The sequence below is a fragment of the Anopheles arabiensis genome, chromosome 2, assembly GCF_016920715.1.
Source record: "Anopheles arabiensis isolate DONGOLA chromosome 2, AaraD3, whole genome shotgun sequence".
Taxonomy (NCBI): domain Eukaryota; kingdom Metazoa; phylum Arthropoda; class Insecta; order Diptera; family Culicidae; genus Anopheles; species Anopheles arabiensis.
In genome coordinates, this window is record NC_053517.1 from 49,876,106 (window position 1) to 49,895,551 (window position 19,446).

The 19,446-nt window shown below is 42.7% G+C and overlaps 2 protein-coding genes across 4 annotated transcripts; both read right to left on the bottom strand.

Annotated features, from left to right (window-relative positions):
* Positions 1-195: 195 nt before the first annotated feature.
* LOC120898757 lies at positions 196-4,752 on the bottom strand. Its single transcript, XM_040305039.1, has 4 exons — positions 4,217-4,752; positions 899-4,140; positions 581-808; positions 196-502 (listed from the first exon to the last, which is right to left on the bottom strand). Exons 1-4 carry the CDS (start codon positions 4,488-4,490, stop codon positions 422-424), a joined length of 3,825 nt encoding a protein of 1,274 aa, XP_040160973.1. The 5' UTR covers positions 4,491-4,752; the 3' UTR covers positions 196-421.
* A 472-nt stretch (positions 4,753-5,224) lies between these two features.
* On the bottom strand, positions 5,225-19,026 carry LOC120896043 (fibroblast growth factor receptor-like 1). 3 transcript variants are annotated; one of them, XM_040299858.1, is made up of 5 exons: positions 18,841-19,026; positions 6,661-6,870; positions 6,430-6,539; positions 6,117-6,348; positions 5,225-6,016 (listed from the first exon to the last, which is right to left on the bottom strand). In XM_040299858.1, exons 2-5 carry the CDS (start codon positions 6,782-6,784, stop codon positions 5,352-5,354), a joined length of 1,131 nt encoding a protein of 376 aa, XP_040155792.1. In that variant the 5' UTR covers positions 6,785-6,870; positions 18,841-19,026; the 3' UTR covers positions 5,225-5,351. The 3 variants fall into 3 exon arrangements, with proteins under 3 accessions (XP_040155792.1, XP_040155791.1, XP_040155790.1); XM_040299857.1 differs by having other exon boundaries at positions 18,130-19,026; XM_040299856.1 differs by having other exon boundaries at positions 18,121-19,026.
* Between the last annotated feature and the right edge of the window lie 420 nt (positions 19,027-19,446).

The following is a 19,446-nucleotide window of genomic DNA, read 5'->3' on the forward strand; positions in this document are numbered from 1 at the left end:
GTTCACTTTGCATTGATGTTTTACACTCCAAAAGAATATTAAAAAAAGAATTTCATTGTTGATTTCAAAACGTGAATGAATATAGTTCGTGTCATGGAAAAGATGCGTAAAACTAGAACAAACTATAGAAATCGTTTAAATTGATGGTACGACCAAACCATATTCTTCGAGGACATACAAGACAAGTAAATGACGTTAACTTGTGAATAGAATTAAATAAGGATTTATAAATATAACTTCCTTCCACGAATTAATGCAAACTAAAGTACGAAAAACAAAACTAAAATTGAAACATAATCGCTTAGCAAAATAGAAGTGGCAAACAAAACATTTTCTTCTTTACGGTGTGCGCGTGAGGCCGTTTCCAGCAGCTTGTGTCGTCGTTGAGTTGTTTTCGGCTCCGATACGATTAGATCGATCGCTACTCAACAATCAGCTCGTACCGTTCGACCTCTTCGCACATGCTGTTAAAGTTGTTGACAAACTCTTTGAAATCCTTTGTCTGTTGAAAAAAAACATACAGATTTAGTATGTTGCCATAGGTCTCTTTTTTCGTTTTTTTACTAATTAAATATATTACCTGTTCTACTGGGACTGGTTTTCGTTTAGCTTTGCGCTGTTTTTTGTTCTTCTTTCGTTTCGCTACGTCCGCTTCCGAATCTGAGCTGAGCTCTTGGGCATCATCCGAGCCGGCCGGGTCTTCCTCCTCTTCCTCATCGTCGTCATCATCGAGCCCCAGATTGGCTAGATAGATGTTTTTCTTCTTCTTTCGAAGTTTTGGTACCCGCGCATATGTTTTTTGATGAGCCTTGAGGAAGTAGATAAAAAGAAAAGGAACAATAATGAAGCCAAATGTATGTACCACACCCACTGCTGACCAGCGTTTGTTCACACTTACCGAATTGTTTAGCCATGCCGGTCGGTCCGGTGTGTCGAAAAGCACCACATCGGGATCCACGTTTCGCTCCACGTTCTCGCAGTTCGGTTCGATCACTGATACATCCGGCGCATCGATGAGAAACGGCTTCGTAGCTGCTGATGGTCCTGCCGCCTGTTCCGTTGATGTAACACCACCACCAGGGCGTGGTGTAGAGGCAACAAACTCGCGCAGTGTATGGGGCCGTTTCGTGGGACTGCTGAACACGCGTAGGTTTTTCGTCGGAAACCGGGTAGGACCGCTGGAGCGGGTTTGCAGCTGTTTTGGCTGCCGTCGGAAAATGGGTCGCTTGGGAAGCAACTGTTTCACATTGTGCAGTCGATGGTGAAGCGTTTCATTCGAGATGTTCAGGGGCATCGGCAGCGTAACCTGGGTAACCGAGTTTTCCACCACCTCATCGTCCTCCTCGTTGAATCCGAAGTAATCCCGCGTACCGTTTTCCGCATGCGGAACACGCTCGTCGTTTTCGTTGCTGTGGGCGTCATTGTCCGGGTTGACGGAAGCATTATCCGTCGTTTCGTCGAATATCTCTACCACACTGCCGACGGACGGAACAAGGGATTTGGTTTGCGGGACATCGTTAGAGTGTCGTTGATTCGATTGTGTCTCAGTGAATGCAACGGATCCATCGTTCTCCTTGTCATACTGAAGCTCGCGCCGGATGAGATTTGGGGTTGTCGCTTCCCCCTCGGCGGCGGCAGGTAGCTTCTTGGCTAGCGGAGACATTAAGGGACTATCACGCTGTGGTAGTGGCAATACATTCAACGGCATCAGCGGATTCCGATTAGCTGTAGTGCCTCGTTCGGGCAACACGATCACATCTTTGGGACATTTTGACTGTAAAACTCCGATCGAACCTTTAGCTTCGGCCAGAGCAGCTGCTACTTTCGTCACACCACTCGAGGAGGTGGAGGAGGGGAGAGATGCAGGTGGAGGACGGTTTTCGATGTCGGAATCATTCATAGCCAACTGTAGGTCCTCTATCATGGAGCGGAACTGACCGGTGCTGAGGTTGAAATTTTCCACCGTTCGTTGCTGCTCCTGGGTCAACACCGGAGACGGACACGCTGTCGGCCGCTGTTCCGTGACGCCGTTATTCATGCGCTGAATACTGCCAATGATGCGCATCGAATGGTTGAATGCTTGCATCGAACGCTCGTACCATTTTTTCAACTTCGTGCAAGCTTGCCGCATATTTTGATCCTGCTGCGGCGTGGCTCCCTTCGTCTTGCACCTTCGCATAGCTGTGATCAATTTAGCGCTCATCTCGCTCGTCGCCTTCAGCTCTTTGTACATTTGTTCGATCTCGCGAATGTCCTTATCGCTGATCGCTGATGGTTCGGGCAGATTTGCTTCTGTCGGAAATTCCGCGACAGTTTGCACCGTCGTTTCTGCGCATGGAGATTTACGGCGCTCGGTGATGAAATGCTTTGCAGGACCAACGGGAACGTTGTTGTTTTCGCTGGCAATACTTTCGTACGATGGAAGCATCTCCTTCGTCCTGTGCATGTAGCTGGTTCGGGGAACGATCATATCCTCCTGCAAGCGCCAGGGTGATGCCGGATTGCACGAGATTGATGCTACGCTGGGGCTATTGGCGGGGCCTGATTTTTGTGCGGGCGTAGACGTGAGGGGCCCTTGTGATCGGACCGGTTTTAGGCGTTGCACCGCAGGATTAAGGATTCGCGAAGCTTCTAGCGGTGGATGGTCGTCAAAATGAAGCTCCAAATTGTCTGACAGCGTATGTACTGTCGGCGGTCCCGGCGGAGGGGGAGCTACGACGGGTGGTGTTTTGGGAATTTCCATGTTAATCTTATAATCAGTCTTGGCTGGCTGCTTCACCGGTCCACCGCCTATGTTTTTGATCACCTTCGTTAGGGCTTTTTTATCGAAGCCAAAAACATTGCCTGATTTTTGCGTCTTTGCCTTAGGTTTTGTCGTTGCAGTTTTCAGGTTCTTCTTCGCCGTTTGGCCAGCTCGTTTTTTCTCCTTCTTTTGTTTCGCTTTTCGAGCGGGTTTACTCAATGTGCTAGAATCGCTCTGTTGGGAGGACGACAGAAATTCGTACACATCTTCGTTCTCCTCCTCTATCAAAAGTGGCAATGGTGGAAGTTTAGCTGGATGTGGGTTTTTAATTGCATTGGATTGTGGTTTTGCTGCAGGTGGAATTTTGGCTGAATGTGGCTTTTTAAAAGTATCTGCTTGTGGTTTTGCCGTGTTTGGTGGAGCGAGATTCGAAACATTCAGCAATTTGCTCTCCGGAGCGGGAGTTGGTGATTCTGGCACTTCAATAATTGGAGATGTGACAACAATTTGAGGTTTATCTACACTTGATTTTTGCCACTCTAAGGTTCGTCGTTTTTCCGTCACACCGTTGCCTTGCAGTTCAGTTCGGTCCGCTCTGCTGGAGGAAGAGTGTTGTGAAACTGTTGTTTCTTGCGTCGAGTCAGGCTCGGGATACTTGAGTCGTTTCAATTCTGCCTCTGACAGTACCGGCGCAATGCGTTTGATAGAAATGATTAGAGATTTAAATACATGTTTGTCTATTTTATCCAGCAGTCCTCCCATTCCAGTGCAGACACTGTCCTTAACATCCCCGGTAAGAACCTCTTTCTCATTGGTCACGGAAGATACTGCCTGAGACGAATGTTCTAAAATCGAGGGTTGAGTATCGGGAGCTCGTTTTGGTGGAGAAACACCGGATTCGTGTGAAGGTATAATGCTGCCAGGTTTCCGCTTCGATGGTAAGCGGGAAGTTACGTTACTTTTGCCATTGTCCGCAATCGTTTGAAACGATACGCGTCGTGCAGTGCGTCGTTTCTCTGGGACGGCAGTGTCTTGTAGCGCTTGTACGATGACATCATCGTTGGAGTCTGTTTGTATTTGTTTTCGCGTTTCTTTTAGATCCGGTATTTCGGCAATACTTTGTGTGTTGCGCTTATTTCTCGAGCGTTTCGTGCTGACGCTGGATTCGTCAAGATGTATGATCGAAGAATGATCGTCCGGAACGACGCTGATGGTGTGACGCTGCTTTTCGACTGAGTTGTTCGGGTTTTCATTTGTCTTCGTTCGTCGTGGTTTAGTTCGCCGAGTAACGTTGCTTATTCGTTCTGCGGCAATTTTCTGCTGCTCTTGTACTGGGTCTGTGGTGCTTTCATCTTCGTTGTTTGCTGAAATGTCGATATGGATGACACTGCTGCTATCTAAAATGGGAAAGCGTAAGTGGCAAATATGTGTTGGCAATACGGCTATGAGAGCTCATGCGGTAAACTAACTAACCTTTCTCATTTTGGGAAATTTCTTTCGACGAGACATTTTGTGCAAATATATTTTGTAAAACCACTTGGCAGTCAATTAGCTTATGCCGAAGATCGTTTGTAGTCTTACGATCATTGTTAGCAGCATTCTTTTGGATCAAATTTTTCTGCGATCGACGTGTTGTTATCGTTGCTGCTAACGTACCAGCATCAGCTGCTGACGACGACCGCCGTATTGCACAGGTCGAATTGTCACGATTAACGATGGAGCTGTTGGTGGCCACAGTTGGTGGCATTTTGAATACGAGTTAACTGAACAAAAAAACAACAACACACACACACACACGCACAACTTCTCCTACCAAGCCGAGGCTTGGGTAAGCGTTTCCTAATTTTACGGTACCACAGGCGAAAAAAAAAAACGCGTATAACACACCACGCGTAACTGTTGGAAGTTGTTTAAAGTTGTATAAATAAAATATATCAAAAATAAAGCGCAATTTCACGTTAAACTGCTATTCTTTCGGTAACTCCGCGTATGACGCCGCTGCGCTGCATTTGTGAACTGTGACGTTTTTTAATGGCACATATTTGACAGCTTACTGGTATAGACACTGGGCGAAACGTGTCGGTTTGTGGTTAAAATTTTAAACTAAAGTGACGGATGATGCGAATGTCTGCGGAGTTTATTAATTATTCTTGTTTAATTTTTTTTTATTGAAGCATTTTCAAAATATTTTTGCGCTCCTTCTATTGAGTTTATGTGATGTTAGCATCAAATACTATAATCAAACAAAGAGCTGTAAAATTGCATAAATTCAGGATATCACATGTACGGCGGATTGTATATGCTGTGGATGACACCTCCAAAGCGACATCTAGGTGTGAAAAACGGTACATTCCGGATGTCGACAAAATATTTGATTTAACGTTTATTTTACTGATTTAATTGATAACGTATTTGAACTACAAGTTTTTAAAACATTTGTTATAAGGAATTATCATTTTTTAAATGAAAACTTATTTAATCTATTTCTCCAATAATGATTTATCTATATTGTGGCCATTCACAATGATTTACTTAGTATTGCTTAGTTTAACACATTTATACGAACAGTTATAATAACTATGTACATGCGAATGGCACTGATAACTACTTATACAATGTCAACTTTCTCATAAAAGTGTTCCGTGTTCTTTAGTCTAACGACGTTTCTTCCCTGTTGTATCCGCTGCACAGCCGAGCCGCCGTGTACGTTCGGCTCATACACCAGTGAATCGTGCAGCTGCACTAGCGATTTTTCCTCCGCCTGGTGCTTGGCACGTAGCAAATTCAACACTATCCATCCGAGCAGCGGAATGAGCGCCAATGCAACCGGTATTAGAAATAGCACCATAAGCTCTACGTATGCACCGGCCGCCCCTTCCTCCACCGGTGTGCCGTTGGGATTCAGCAGATTGACGTACGCATCGGCCATGCTGACACCGACATAATTAATGCCAACGCACACGTATATCCCGATGTCGCGCTCGGACGCATTGTACAGGATCAGTTTGCTCAGATAGACGTCGTGCGACAGGAGCTTCTCACCCGCCGACGGCAGCAGCTCGTAGAAGTTCTCCAAGTAGCGGATCGATTTGTTCTGATTGAAGTTGTGCTCCCCGAGCCGTTTGTTGATACGCCGGAACCACTTAATGGTGGGCGGCACCTTGCTGTGCACGCGACACTGCAGCACAATTTGCGCCTCAGCCAGGGCCGTCGTGTTAGCGGGCAGATTGTCCAGCAGCTCCGGCGCCGGTATGGACTCATCCAGCGGCCATTCTGCGGAGGGAGAAGAGGCACGGGTTGCATTATTTGAAACAGATTCCATGACGCGTGCCGAGGCGTCAATTTGGTCCCGTTCCCTTGCCTGTCAACCTACTTGTCACGACGAGCTCGAACGTGCGGACGAGCTGAATGTCCAGCTGCGTTCGATTGTCCGTCCGGTAGGGGTGTATCGTGCAGCGGTACAGGCCGGCATCCGTCTCTGAGGCGTTCTGTATCGTCAGCGTTACTCGGCACGGTTTATTATCGCAATCGAGCGGCTGCCAGTCGAGTGCATCCAGCAGGGCCCGGTTACTGCAGGCCGTTTGCTGAAAGCCGCCACCACAAGACTGGCAGGTGAAATGAAAATCAAATAGATTATCACGACCATCGGTCGACAGCGGGGCAAAAAAGAGGAGCAAATAACGTACCTTAAAGTACCACCGCACGTCGGAGGAGTTCATGTGGTCCGCGTGCTGCTCCTTGATGCCGCACTTGAGCTGAGTATCTGCCCCGGTGGAACACTGTTGCAATTTGGGTACTACCGTAGGGGAGTGGGGGTTGCAATGCAGCCAAAAGAAGGAGAGAGAGTAAGGGAGAAAAAAAGGGAAGCTAGAGTTAACAGCACGGGAAAACAAAAACTGATTTATTGATTTTCCTACTTTCAGTATCAGACGAAGATCGGCTTTCAATGGCGAATGGCGAACAAGGCAGCATACAGGTCAGTTGAAGCACAAAAAACACTGCACTAGGATGCAGTTTGGCGTACTTGGGCATCCCACTCATGACCGCACTCGATGAAACGTTTCCATTCGCAGGTTGTACATCTTTCAGCGGACGAGGAAGTAGCTGAGTAGCTGAGGTGCGACTTACTAAACCACCCAAAGAAAGAATGTGAATGTGAGAGGGAGAAATTGTGTGTGAGATAGAAAGAAAGAGAAGGATAGATAAAGAAAGCATACAGAATTAACCAAGATCGAGCGGCGAGCAATCGTAGCAACCACGGACTTGGTTAGCACAGGGTACGGTTGCGATGTGAGCAAGTTTTAAATTCCCCAATCTGCCTTACTTGGCGTGCGATTGCTTGAGTTTGAAACGTTCTTTACATTTAACTATTCTATTCAACCTTGGTACGTTCGAGGCAAAGGTTTTCTTTTCGCAAGCATCAATGCCGGGTGAGTGCTATGTGTGTAATCAGAAAATGCAAAAAAAACATCCATCACTCAATCATCATCGTTGGTGGGTGAAAGTAAACAGACAGCAATGTTTTTGTTTGCTTCAACGCTGTACCGTTTAGCGTGTTCAACAATTTTACACCTTCATGCAGGGAAGCTAGTGCCAGGTGGTTCCATACATTTTTGAGTTTATTTACTGCATGTACAGTCTGTTACCGAATTACGCGTTTTATGCATTTCAGAGGAATCTCTCGAACATCGGCGTATGTCGAATATAACGTTTTACAGCCAACATAATTTGATAGATAGGTATTTTTGATTAAATTTTGTACTTATATACTCTATACTGTTTATATAATACAATTTATGTAGAAAAAAGGAATATTTGTGATTTCTATGCGATTTAACAAATTTCAACAAAATAGCAATTTATTTTGCAACTGACAAATATTTTAGCAAATTGTATTGATTTGATACATGAGCTGTCCAATTTAGTGCACCACGTGTCTCCTAATACGTGTATGTTGTGATCCGCATAGCATGGAAACAGACTGTTTTCAGAAACGTTGTTGTGCCAAATCATGTTTACTTAATTATACAACGATAGTGCAGCTCTAAACAAGAAGAAATGGCAAAAGACATGCATCACCAACCTACAGTATCAGCATAATATAATGCTCACTTTTTACAGTTATACATTTTCGTCGTTCTATATTTGTTTGAAAAAAGAAGAGAGGGGTTTTCAAGTCACTTTCGAATTTACACATAATTATTCATCCTCTCCAAGATGTTTTTCAACAGCTGTCAAATGACGTATTAACTGTCAAATGACGAGGAATAAAATTTCAGTTCTTATACTTGATTTTCAACACATCACATAGATCTATCAAACTCAATACAGCTTGAGACGTGTGGAAAATCACCTCCAAGATGTTTTTTCAATAGCTTTCATATGGTTTATTTGCTTCATAATGAAATTTAATTTCTTACATATGATTTTCAACAAATCACAAAGTCAAACTCAATCTAGTTCGAGACTTGTTGAAAATAATCTATCATATGCTAAATATAAAATCATATGCTCTTTCTCGATCCTATCCATCTATTAATGCGTAGGATTAAACACACATTTAGCTCAGGATGTGACTTTTTTCTGTGATGTGAGTAAAGTTTCTGATCTCGCATGCGGAAAAATGAACGCTGTTGCTTTCAGAGCATTGCAGAGATTGTAGCGAAAAAAACTTGGATTAATTTCAGATTTTCAACCAGGCATTCACGGCTATATCATTCACAGGCTGATGCATGATCTTTGCATCAGAAGTTGGTTTAATTTGCTGCAGTAATAACTGAGTGAATGGATAGTGTAAACCACCCACAGCATAACGATAATGCTGCCTATAAGCCACCGCTTTGTATCTACTTTTTTGTAATGCAATAAAGGTGGGGATGTAACTGCTTTGGCTAGGATGTGTACTCGACGCTTCCCATAATGTTACGATATTGCACATGGACAAGCCCATATCTTATTCATTTAATTTTTTAAACAAATATTCGAGTTTCATAATTAGGATAAAGAGCAAAAAAAAAAAAAAAAAACTTCATAGTCTCTGCCAGTGTCAACATAAGACAGAACGCAGAAGATCGTTAATTGTCTAGGTGTGCTGGGTCGTGTTAATTTGGCTTCATTAACATCATTAAAATGACACAAATTCATATTCTACCTTCTACTAAAAGGTCCTTGGCCACGCTTAGAGCTGATGCAAACATAGATGTGATTTACTATCGCAGCTTGCATTTGTCAAGTAGCAATTTGTATTAATGAATGTTTGCGCCAACATCAATTCAATTTAAATACAGCATTGCATCGGATTTTTAATTTTAAAAAATGAACATGTTAACATAATTGCAAGTACTCAAAAATTTATACATCTTTTTTTTAGCAACTAGTTTAAGCAACATCATAACGATTAGCATAACCTTTTAAATAAGCATAAAGAGTAATAAAATCGTTTTTTTCTTCTTTTAAATCATGATTAGCGATAGTGGAAATATCATCACAAAGCAGAAGAGATATAAACATTACAAGAGGGCCCTGCATCGGGGCCTACCCCAACGAGCTCTAGGACGTCCGCAGACCGAGTGCTGGTCGAGAAGAAGAGAACGACCAAAACCCCGGCTAAGTCGGTACTCCAAGGAAATCATTCCTTAAGATGCCTTCCCGTACCGTCGTCCCAGAGGGAACGCAGGTAGAAGGGGGCTACAGTAAGTAATCCAACCGTCTCTATAAGCACCATTATTTCTCATTCAAATAATGCGAGTAAATTCATTTGAAACGACATTTTCCGGTTGGCAGTGTTACTGGTGGGAGGGTTTTGCAAGATGGACAAGGTGAACCAAAGCACACAGCACCGTCCTGGGCCGGCTGGATAGCTGGAAACAAAAAAAAACGGAAGATATGGCGCGGAGAAGTGTTCTTGGGGCGAGTTATGTTTTGCCGCAGCATCCTTCTTTGCATCCGGACATTGCGAGACACGGAAATGGTAGAGCGAGGAAGCATAAAGACATCTCTCGCAGCACGGAACGCGGTGCGCGAGATGATGGCGCAACAAGAAGGGGTTGTTTTGCTTGCACTTGAACTAGTTGGACTCGTTCGCCCATAAATCAAACACTTGTTTGCTACCGCCGGCACCTCCGCCGTTCGGTCGGGCAATCACACCCGCCCGCTGCTTCTCCCGAAGCCGCGAAGGAAAGTCCTTCGGTAAATCATTATTTATACGCGATTCGCAAGCTTTTCGCGCGCGCACGTTTTCAGTGGGATTGTGCGCCCGTGTCTCTCCCCCCCCCTCCCCACTTCACTGCAAAACGCACCGAGGTCAGTCGCGCGGAAAAGCGTAACTTAAGGCACCATTAGCGCAAGAAGGCGCGCGAATGAAGACACCAGCAAGACAAATGATAAAACGCGAAAGCGAACTACTTTCCTGCACATTATCTTGCAGTACTTGGTACTTGGGTTGGTTTTTTCGTTCATCCCAGGTCGCTTCTACTCCGACTTTACTAATACTGTGTAGGTGAGGTTGGTTGAGCATAAATTTAAAGTACTAGAGTGGCTAGTGATGGACGCGTCTTAACGTACGCGGTAGGTTCAGGTGCAGTGAACGTTTAAGCAGGGCCTTGGGTAGGACTTACCAAGCATATTTCTTATTCCTTGCAGAACCTTTCTTTAAGTAATGTTTTTCGTATTAAAAATATGTGTTCTCTATTCAGATTGTCTAAGCTTTCCACTTGTATTGAGGAAATATATTTTGTAGACTTAGTTCTCTAAGCTGTTTGATAAAATGTGTTAAAATTCAAATTGTAATATGTGTAGGTTTCTACGGCCTACTCCGTCTCGTGGACTGTATTAAGAAAGGGGAGCAGTACTCCCGAGCAAAAGCCTTGAAAAAGGCTGGCACCCCGATGCAAACTTCCGCCTATCTAACAACGGAATTTACCAAAGAGGTCTTGCCACTCTTAATGAGAATCGAATTTCGCAAGAAGAGCAATGCTCACAAAAAACTTGGAGGAAGAACTAGTTAATTACACTGGAATTCTAACTCGATTTATTTGTGATATCTGGGGTGTTCTTATCAGGAGCCTGATAAGATGGATACAACTGGATTCTGTTTGAACTGGTTTAAATGGGATTTCTGTCTAATGGGAAAATACATGTAATGCGTGTTGCCTATGCATGGGCGTTGTTATTTCATTGCCTAACTTACGGGTGTGTTCTGCCTATCTCAAAATCCAACAATATGTAATAAGTTTTTCTTAAAAAAAGAACAATTCATTTGCGGTCCACGTCTGTTTACGGATCACAGGTTGGAGACCGAATAAAGGTAGCGTGAAAGTGAATATACTAAGATGATTATTTGGTCAAATGAATTGTAAACAGGCGGAAATATTAAGCTGTATGTATCCAATGTCAAATAATATGTTAAAACAAATCCCCGAAGGGTTAAATTTAATTTCCGGTTAAAGTATCGCGCTCTCTCTTTCTGTCTCCCTATCTTTTTACCAAAATCTGATCTGATAAACTTGACTCAAATCTGACTGGAGTTGAACATATCAGAGGGGAAAAACGCTCTTTTTCTTCATCTCTTCTTTAGAGCTTCCGTGACTTATTGATTAACTATAACAGGATAATCAGTTCTGGGGGTATGGGAGCACGATCCATTCGAGACTTGCCCAGTGTTAATAAATAGTAACGATCGATTTGACCACATAGCTCCAATGTATATCTGCCGAGGGCGCCATAGACGATTGTACCTGGGGTTTCGCTAAACCCGGAGACCAGCAAGTAGTTTCATAGCATCTGTCAATAGAAATATATAAAACGTTTGTTTTTATTTTACGTCTAATTAACTATGGATGAAAGAATGAGCCTATTGCAGTGTTAGTAGCTCATGTACAACAAAATAATTCAATCTTAAGTGATCCATATCATGTAAATTGAAACATAAAACTGCAGAAAGAATCAACAAAAAACATACATTTGGTACTGTTTATTTTATCAATTATCTATTTAATGTACCGTTTTATGTTTCCTACTTATTTAATTGGGGAACGCAGCAAACTCATTGCTTCTATTAAATATTGTTTTTTATTTTTCCTTTTGGCTTCTATGTGTCGTCACGCAAATGCACCTCTGGTTTAAGCTCCGACTTCTATTTCTTTAAATTCTATTAAATACTGCACTTATCAACCAGTTTCTTAGGCGAAATCCTCTTAAAGCTCTACGTAAGTGGAGTATAGCGTGAGAAAGGCAGCCTTTTTTGCTCTTCTTACTTAACAAACTATATATCTAACACATCTTACACTGAAACGAACATGATGTGTTCGACACAAAGGCAAAGGGTAGCAAAAGGGTGGGTGAAAGCTGCTGTACCAAATGCTTCATAAAACATACCCCGAAGAATCTTTGCCATAGATAAGAAACGAAACGGTACGACAAAATAGGGGGCAAATTTATTGCAACCTAAACTATTCATCCAAGAAATATACTTACACCGTACATTTCTTTCGAAACGCGGTGGAATATTGTTTTCTGAGATGCCCGTTGTCTGGTCGTGGCCATCTTCTTGGTCAATGTTGTACCATTCCTGCCCGGGAATCGGGGTACTGTGGACCAAGAGTTTTGCTTTCTTTGAGTTATCGTATGACTCACAAAGCACACCCATAAATCAGCAACTTCGACGTTTCAATTGACGGGAAGCAGCTGGAGCTGAAATTTCTCCCCATATACGACGTAAGCATGTAAATACTTTTCCTTCCCACGAGGTTTGGGGTCTCTTTTTCTGTGGGCGATTGTTTTCTTTTTATGTTATGCCCGTTTGCCTCTAGCATGAGTGCTGAGGAAATGCATCAAAAGAGCTGATGGAACTGGAATAGTGGAAGTTTCTTAAAGGTTAGGTGCTGTGAAATGTTTATGAAGGAACCATTTAGCAGCACCGTGGAACAAACAGTCTCGTGGAAGAAGGACTGTGGTCACTGTTGAGCATTATTTGCATTGATTCATTGCCATTCCAAGTTTAGGGAGAAAAGGGCTAAAAAGGACGATGATCGGAAGAAACTTTTCTGGTCCAAAAATCCGTTGCTAGTGTGGGTGAGTGGTTGCTCTCCACCTCCTCCGCTTTATTGTGGTTCAGTGAGTTTGAGAAGATTCGAATTAGCTAATTTAACCAAACCGATTCAATGGCATCTCCAAAAAGTGGAATACCAAAGTCGGACGGTTGAGTAAACATTGGCTTGGCGAAAAAAAGTTTCTTGGCTCAGGGACAAGGCATCTTTTAAAGTAGAGAGCAAATCCAGCAAAAAATGCCCGCAAATGATAACACTTTGAGGCACGAAATTTGAATATTTCCTCAGCCATTCATCGGTCATACGCGTGGAGCAAGGGCGCGGAAATTAGACGGATTTCTAATCTGTCGCACTGGTTCAAAGCTCATCAGCAGGGACACCGCTGATTGCCGCGTTTTGGTTTGAGCTGCTGTGTTTTCCTGCCTTAGGCGTACACTAAAAGTGCTTCTTCTCCTGAAGCCGGTTTCATCGTAAGCTGCTTATCGAGGAAGGTAGTGACGTGGTTTACCGTGGCAACATTTTTGGGGCGATACAAAGGTCGCGAGAGAGAAAGAGGTGCAACGAGAGTAACAGATTACCGACAACATCTCCAAATCGGTGTTGGTGGAAGATGGCTTCTCTTATATAGCCATCGGGAGGCAAAGTGTTGCTGCATTCTACTAGAATGATAAAGCTGAGTGATTTATTTTTAGCAGACGAATAAGCTTCTAAATGTCTTAGCTGGAAATGGTATTTTGATGTGCGGTTAAAAATAAAACTCAAACCTAATTTTTGTTGTTGATTTTTGTGTTATTCTTTGAATTAAGGCCAATGTTAATGGCAAATGGTTCCGTTGAAGGAGCAGTCCAAGCCGTAACCAATGTTTGATAATACTTGTTGGTGTAGAAATGGATGGTAAAACGATTTGATTTTCTTGAAAACATAAACGCATGCAGTAGAAGATGCACAGCCCCTTCTATGAATCAATATTGAATGTACAAAGATCACTTGTGAAAGACTTTCAAAATTGTTACTTGATGTGACAGCACTCAATTATTCGTTATTGTTTGTTTGTACATATATGATTAAAATAGACAACATATGTATTTGTACAACATGAACATGTATTTGTACATCATGAATTTGTACATCATTTTACATATAAGTGTTGTACAATTTCATTGCAAACCAAACAAACTTTCGGGATACCTTCACCAACTGTATGGAAGCTGAGTTGTGCGCAAGGATGTTGGCTATAGCCGGTCATTCGGACTATATCAACCGGTCATTCTATAGCCCGTTAATGCAGTTCAACTCAAAGAATGAAGCTGTCCACAAGTTCCACAAGGGGATGTGACAGGCCCAATTTAAGGTGGCAAAATGGCGTGATGGCGTCCACAAAGCAAAGATTTGGTAAAAGTGTTTAATTCAATACCGATTTTATACAAGTAGTTTGGCTTTATAATTATTTTTGACAGAACTGGTCAATACTTTTGCTCAAACAGGCTTTCTGGTACTTGACCAATACACAAATCACTCTTAAAATCTTCATTCAGCAGCAGAAGCGATAGAGATCAACCTTCTAAATACATACACCTTGGGATAATCCCACTTGTATATCATCTTCTTCTTCTTTGGCACAACAACCGCTGTCGGTCAAGGCCTATCTATATCACTAGTGGGCTCGGTTTTCAGTGACTTATTTATTACTATAGCAGGATAGTCAGTTTTACGTATATAGGCATGTTCCATTCGAGGTTTCAACCCATGACGGGCATGTTGTTAAGTTGTACAAGTTGACGAATGTACCACCAGACCGGCCCACTTGTATATTATACCCATGTTTATAGCTGCTCGAAAACTGCTATACAATGCAAACAGCTTATAGGCTGAAATTTCAGCCTACGATCTTAAAAGGGAAAAGGGCCCATACATAGATAACTTAAATTCCGTATTCTGTATTCCACCGGCTAGGTTTGACCAGAAACATCAATGCGGATTGGTTTGGTAACTTAAACAGTGATGAACTTAGAGTACCGGAGTGCTTGAGAAACTTAAATGAGTGCTTGATAATGTTTTCTCAGCATGAGAAAGCCTCGTGCCCTCGTGGCCTTTCACTGAACTGACAGTTTGTTTAATTGAAATTTTTAACAAACGCATTCAATTTACCAACAATTGAACATTCACACATTTTAAAGAAATATCAACAACGATTTCTACCCAAGGAGCTCTCGTTTCCCATCGAATTGACTGAAAACGTTAAAAACTTACTGCAAAATATCTCAATGTTGGAAGGAAAATAGTTTCCCATTCTGCCGCGCTGATTGTTTCCCGGAGCTAGATTGTAAGGAACGCTAAATGGAGCAATTTACTATGCAAACAAACCAAAAGTCACCCGGCAATGCGCGTTCCGTTTCATTATTTACCGTTTACATACCGGATGGTGGTGCTACGTTTTTACACATTGTAATAATGTTGGCATTACAGTCGGCATTTCAGCTACAGTCGGTAGGATCGACTCAAGAAGAAGTAATTAATAATTGATATTAAGAAACTTTCCGTGTGCACTGAATGAACGAACGAACGAACGAAGTGGTACAGTGAGGCGGGTGAAGTGCCCATCAAGTGCCCCGGCCGAGAAATGTCAGCTGCATAATGGAGGAAGTTAAATAGTTGCTAATATTTTTCTCACTTCCCTCCCGGTCGTTGCTGTAACGTGCAGAAAGTGGTTAGCTTTCCATTCCCACTGAAGAATCGGAAGTTGCATACCGATCGGATGCAGAAGAATGAAGCCCTCTAGCAAAAAAAAAAATGCATTATGCACCATAGGACACAGTACATTGGGCTCAGACTCTGTCTGGCTGTGCTGCTGCAGGGATGTGGCAACGATACAGTTTTTCTTAGCAAAGCACTACCCCGCCCGCAATCATCCCAACCAATTCCTTCCGTCCGTCCGACCAACCGGCGTGTGTGCGGCGTGATGCCTTTGCTCAAACTTTAATTTATTTAATTATGTGCATTTATTGTTCGCATTGCCTTCGCTAGCCGGAAGTAGTACCAGGCCTCGGGAGCCTGAGCCAGTTGTAACGATCAAGACAATGGAAGGTTAAGTGTTGTCAGCGGCAGAAGATATCCTTTTTGCCAATCCGGATCAGACATTCCAGTTAGATTATTTTCTTCAGTGGCGTTCCGTTTTTCGCTCCATCATTTCCACATAACGCTGTGCAGCCTTTTGCTGTGAACGACTGAATCAGAATGCAATTGGAAGCTGAAAGTTTTGTTCAAACAGCGTCTGAGCGGTGAAACAATCCTTCTGTCGCTGCTGAAAGTGTTGTTTTAGTAGATTTCATCGCAGAGAGGAAACGTTTTTCTTAGAAGGCATTTTAATATGAGATTTATGAACAAAAGGAGAAGGTGTTTGATTCAGCCGTTGAATAAAGCACTCGAAAGAAAAGGATCCGACAGGATTGGAGATTGTATTAAAGCAACAATGGTTATTGATGTGAATGTGAAATGTATAGGATATATCTTAAATATTGTTGAATTATTTATTTATTGTGTGAATTGTTAGTTGAACCGAAGATTTAGCATTCTTCCAAGAAAAGCAACGGTCAAATAGGACATGACTTGTACAGAAATTATGCATGACTTTCTTTCGACTTACTTAATAGTTTGAAGAAAATCATATTTTGTGTCAAATCATACGACCTACGCGGGTAGGCTGGCTTATAAAGGCTTTCGAAACTTATTGAGTATCGCGTAGCCAGATAGTCAGTTCCTGCTACGTGAGGACGGCTCATATGAGATTTACAATACATTTACAGGTGAGTACCACAGGACGAAAAAAGTATTTTTGTTTTTTTTTTTATCTCAATAGGGAATGTATGCTTCTATTGCAAAAACTCATTAATATTGCAGTTTTGAATTATTTGGTTTTAAATTGCTATTTCTAAATTACCAAGCAAGCCTATAATGTAGGGGAAAGCGGGGCAAAATGGAAAGCGGGGCCAATATTCAGTGAAACGTCAAAACACTGGAACAATATGGGCCACAACAACTGCGCTTAGTTAATGGTCTATGCTTTTGCGCACGTTTCGTGAAATGTATTTTTCGTTCTATTTTTTTATTTACTGGTCAGAAAAGCCCTTAAAATTCTTCCAAAATTACGTTATCAAAATTAAAACAGTTTCTAAACGTTTAAATCTACAAAATCGAATCTTTTGAAGCTGTGCCTGTTATCATCTTTGAGGCGACAAATACAACACCATAGCCTCACCAAGCGCCGTATGTCAAAAGCATCTGCTCATTTTGCCCCAAGCGTAACTGCCCATTTTGCCCCACGTGAAGAATTTTTGTATTTTTTGTTATATTAGTAAAAAACGCATTCAATCGCCTTGCTTCCTTCAAACAAATTGTAAAGAAATATCATATCTTTAAAAATATATCTTGAAAAACTTTAACGCATCCCTGTGACACTCGTTTAAGCTTATTTTCGAAGTGGCAAAAATTACATCAATATGCTGCTAAACCTTATTTTGCATTTTTCTTAGTTATTTGTTATGTAAGGGTTATGAAACATACATGGTGTTCATAGAACACTTTAATGAAAACATTTTGAGCATTGGAAAGTATCTTTGCAATCAAATAATGCTTAAATAGAGGGTGCCCATTTTGCCCCACATGCCCATTTTGCCCCGCTTTCCCCTATACATTAGCTGATGATTGGCTTAAGAGTCGGTGCGTTAATTAGTAGATGACTGTGATAGTGCAATGCACCAGTAGCTTCTTTAGAAATAACATAAAAACACGTTATTCTCGGTAAGGAAATGAGTTGCAATGGGTTCATAATTAATTATGAAATTCAGACACTGCAAATCCATCTTCAAATCAAAACAGAAAAACTGTCCCCATGTGGCGTCCCGATATCAACCCCCTCTCAGCCGGATATCGATCGACTTACGGGGCAATAAATAAAAACGCGCAATCGTAACCGTTCTACAACCGTTCGAGCACCGTTGAATCGATTTCGATTTTATTTGCCCTCCATACAAGCTGTAAGCTCCGTACAGGAGGGCTTATTGCAGGGGTTCATTAAATTTTATTGCGCCTAGCTTAGCTGAACGCGACGGGGGCTGGACAACTACAGCAAGGGCTTGAAAACAAACGTACCCTTGGTGTATCAACGGCACAAGCTGCACATTTCGCATTGGTAATCGTGCCCGCCCTTTCACACACAATCACACATCTCACACACAGACACTCTCCAGTGCTGATAAGTAAAATTGAAAAACTAGCTCGTATCAAAAAATCAACACGGCTTGTACTGATAGGGTCACCCTTCCGTACACTTACCGCGCTTACCGAAAGATACCGAGACCTCAATCGAGCCGGCAAGCACCGAGGATGGAGGAACGTTTCGCGAGTTTCACCTCCTCGCTTTGGCTGTGCTCCAGGTCCGTTGAGATAAGAGCGTTTTCGGTCGGCCGTGCGGTTCCGTGTTTGGTGCTGCTCGGTTGCAGGATCGAATGAAGATACGTTCCGTTTGCACTAATTGCTACACCGAGCAATTCGTTGCACTATGTTTCCGGTCTACATTGTCCAGTGCTTGTAAAAGGCTTCCGTACGGTTGTCGATCTTGCGTCGCTTCTGTTCCTGTTTCTGTTATCGGTGGCATTTGACGAATGTGTTTGAGCAAACTACGTTACACACTGCAGCAAAAACGTGCATTTGGTTGCTGAATTAGAATTGAGGAAATTGCTTTTTTGCTGCAGTTTGATTGTATTTTGTATGGTAACTGCTGTTTCGAATTTGCACTACACAGTGGTTGTTCGAAGCACATCATAACTTTTAACCAACACAATCAAATAAGTTGTTTACTATGACATTTTATAATCTAGTTGCACTTCATTCAACACCATCAATTCCAGTATTCCCATCCACTGCCACACTAAAACTGCTAAACTTAAAGTACCATAATGCTGTACTATAAATTCGGTGCGATACTAGCGATGTCAAGGAAGTAAACGTTCACATAACACTACACACTCCATGGGTATTGCAGTATCGACTCACCCTTTTGCAAAAGGTTCAATAAACCGATCCCCGATCGAGAGACAGAAACAGAGAGAGAGAGAGAGAGAGAGAGAGAGAGAGAGAAACAGAGACAGAGGGAGACTCGGGCTGTTGTGACGGTGGTCCGGAGCCGTCCGCACGGATCGACGGTTAAAATTAGACTGGAAAATGTGTAAACACACCGTATCGCGCACTTTATTGTTATTGACTGGAAATCACCCGTGTCACCGTGGGTGCTGGGCCCGCACACTAAACCATCCCGCTAGTAGTGGTGAGGCGTAAACTCACCCACCTGTAGGCAAAGTGTGTTCGATGTTTGAACGACCGACGTGGACGCGGAGGAAAGCAACCAAGTGGAGCGTGCGTGGTTTGGCGTGGTTTGGTTTGGTTGAGATAAATAATAAACCCACTCCATCAGGAGGGGGGTTGGGAGGGGGAGAGGGAGAAGAGGGGGGGAGGTGATAGCAGAATGATAGAAGGTGAACACACATATGAACAAACATATACACACAGTACACACGATGAGAGAAAGCGTTGTAAGGGAACGGAATGCGTCATCTTCGGGGTGGAAAACGTAAACAATGTGCGATCGCGCATACTAACATC

Coding starts and splice junctions, on each gene's coding strand:
- LOC120898757 (XM_040305039.1), bottom strand. CDS start 4,490: ATGCCACCAACTGTGGCCACCAACAGCTCCATCGTTAATCGTGACAAT. Junction 4,141..4,216: donor AATTTCCCAAAATGAGAAAG/GTTAGTTAGTTT, acceptor TTCCCATTTTAG/ATAGCAGCAGTGTCATCCAT. Junction 503..580: donor AACCAGTCCCAGTAGAACAG/GTAATATATTTA, acceptor TTTTTTCAACAG/ACAAAGGATTTCAAAGAGTT.
- LOC120896043 (XM_040299858.1), bottom strand. CDS start 6,784: ATGAGTGGGATGCCCAAGTACGCCAAACTGCATCCTAGTGCAGTGTTT. Junction 6,540..6,660: donor ATCTTCGTCTGATACTGAAA/GTAGGAAAATCA, acceptor CCCCTACGGTAG/TACCCAAATTGCAACAGTGT. Junction 6,349..6,429: donor ACGTGCGGTGGTACTTTAAG/GTACGTTATTTG, acceptor TTCACCTGCCAG/TCTTGTGGTGGCGGCTTTCA.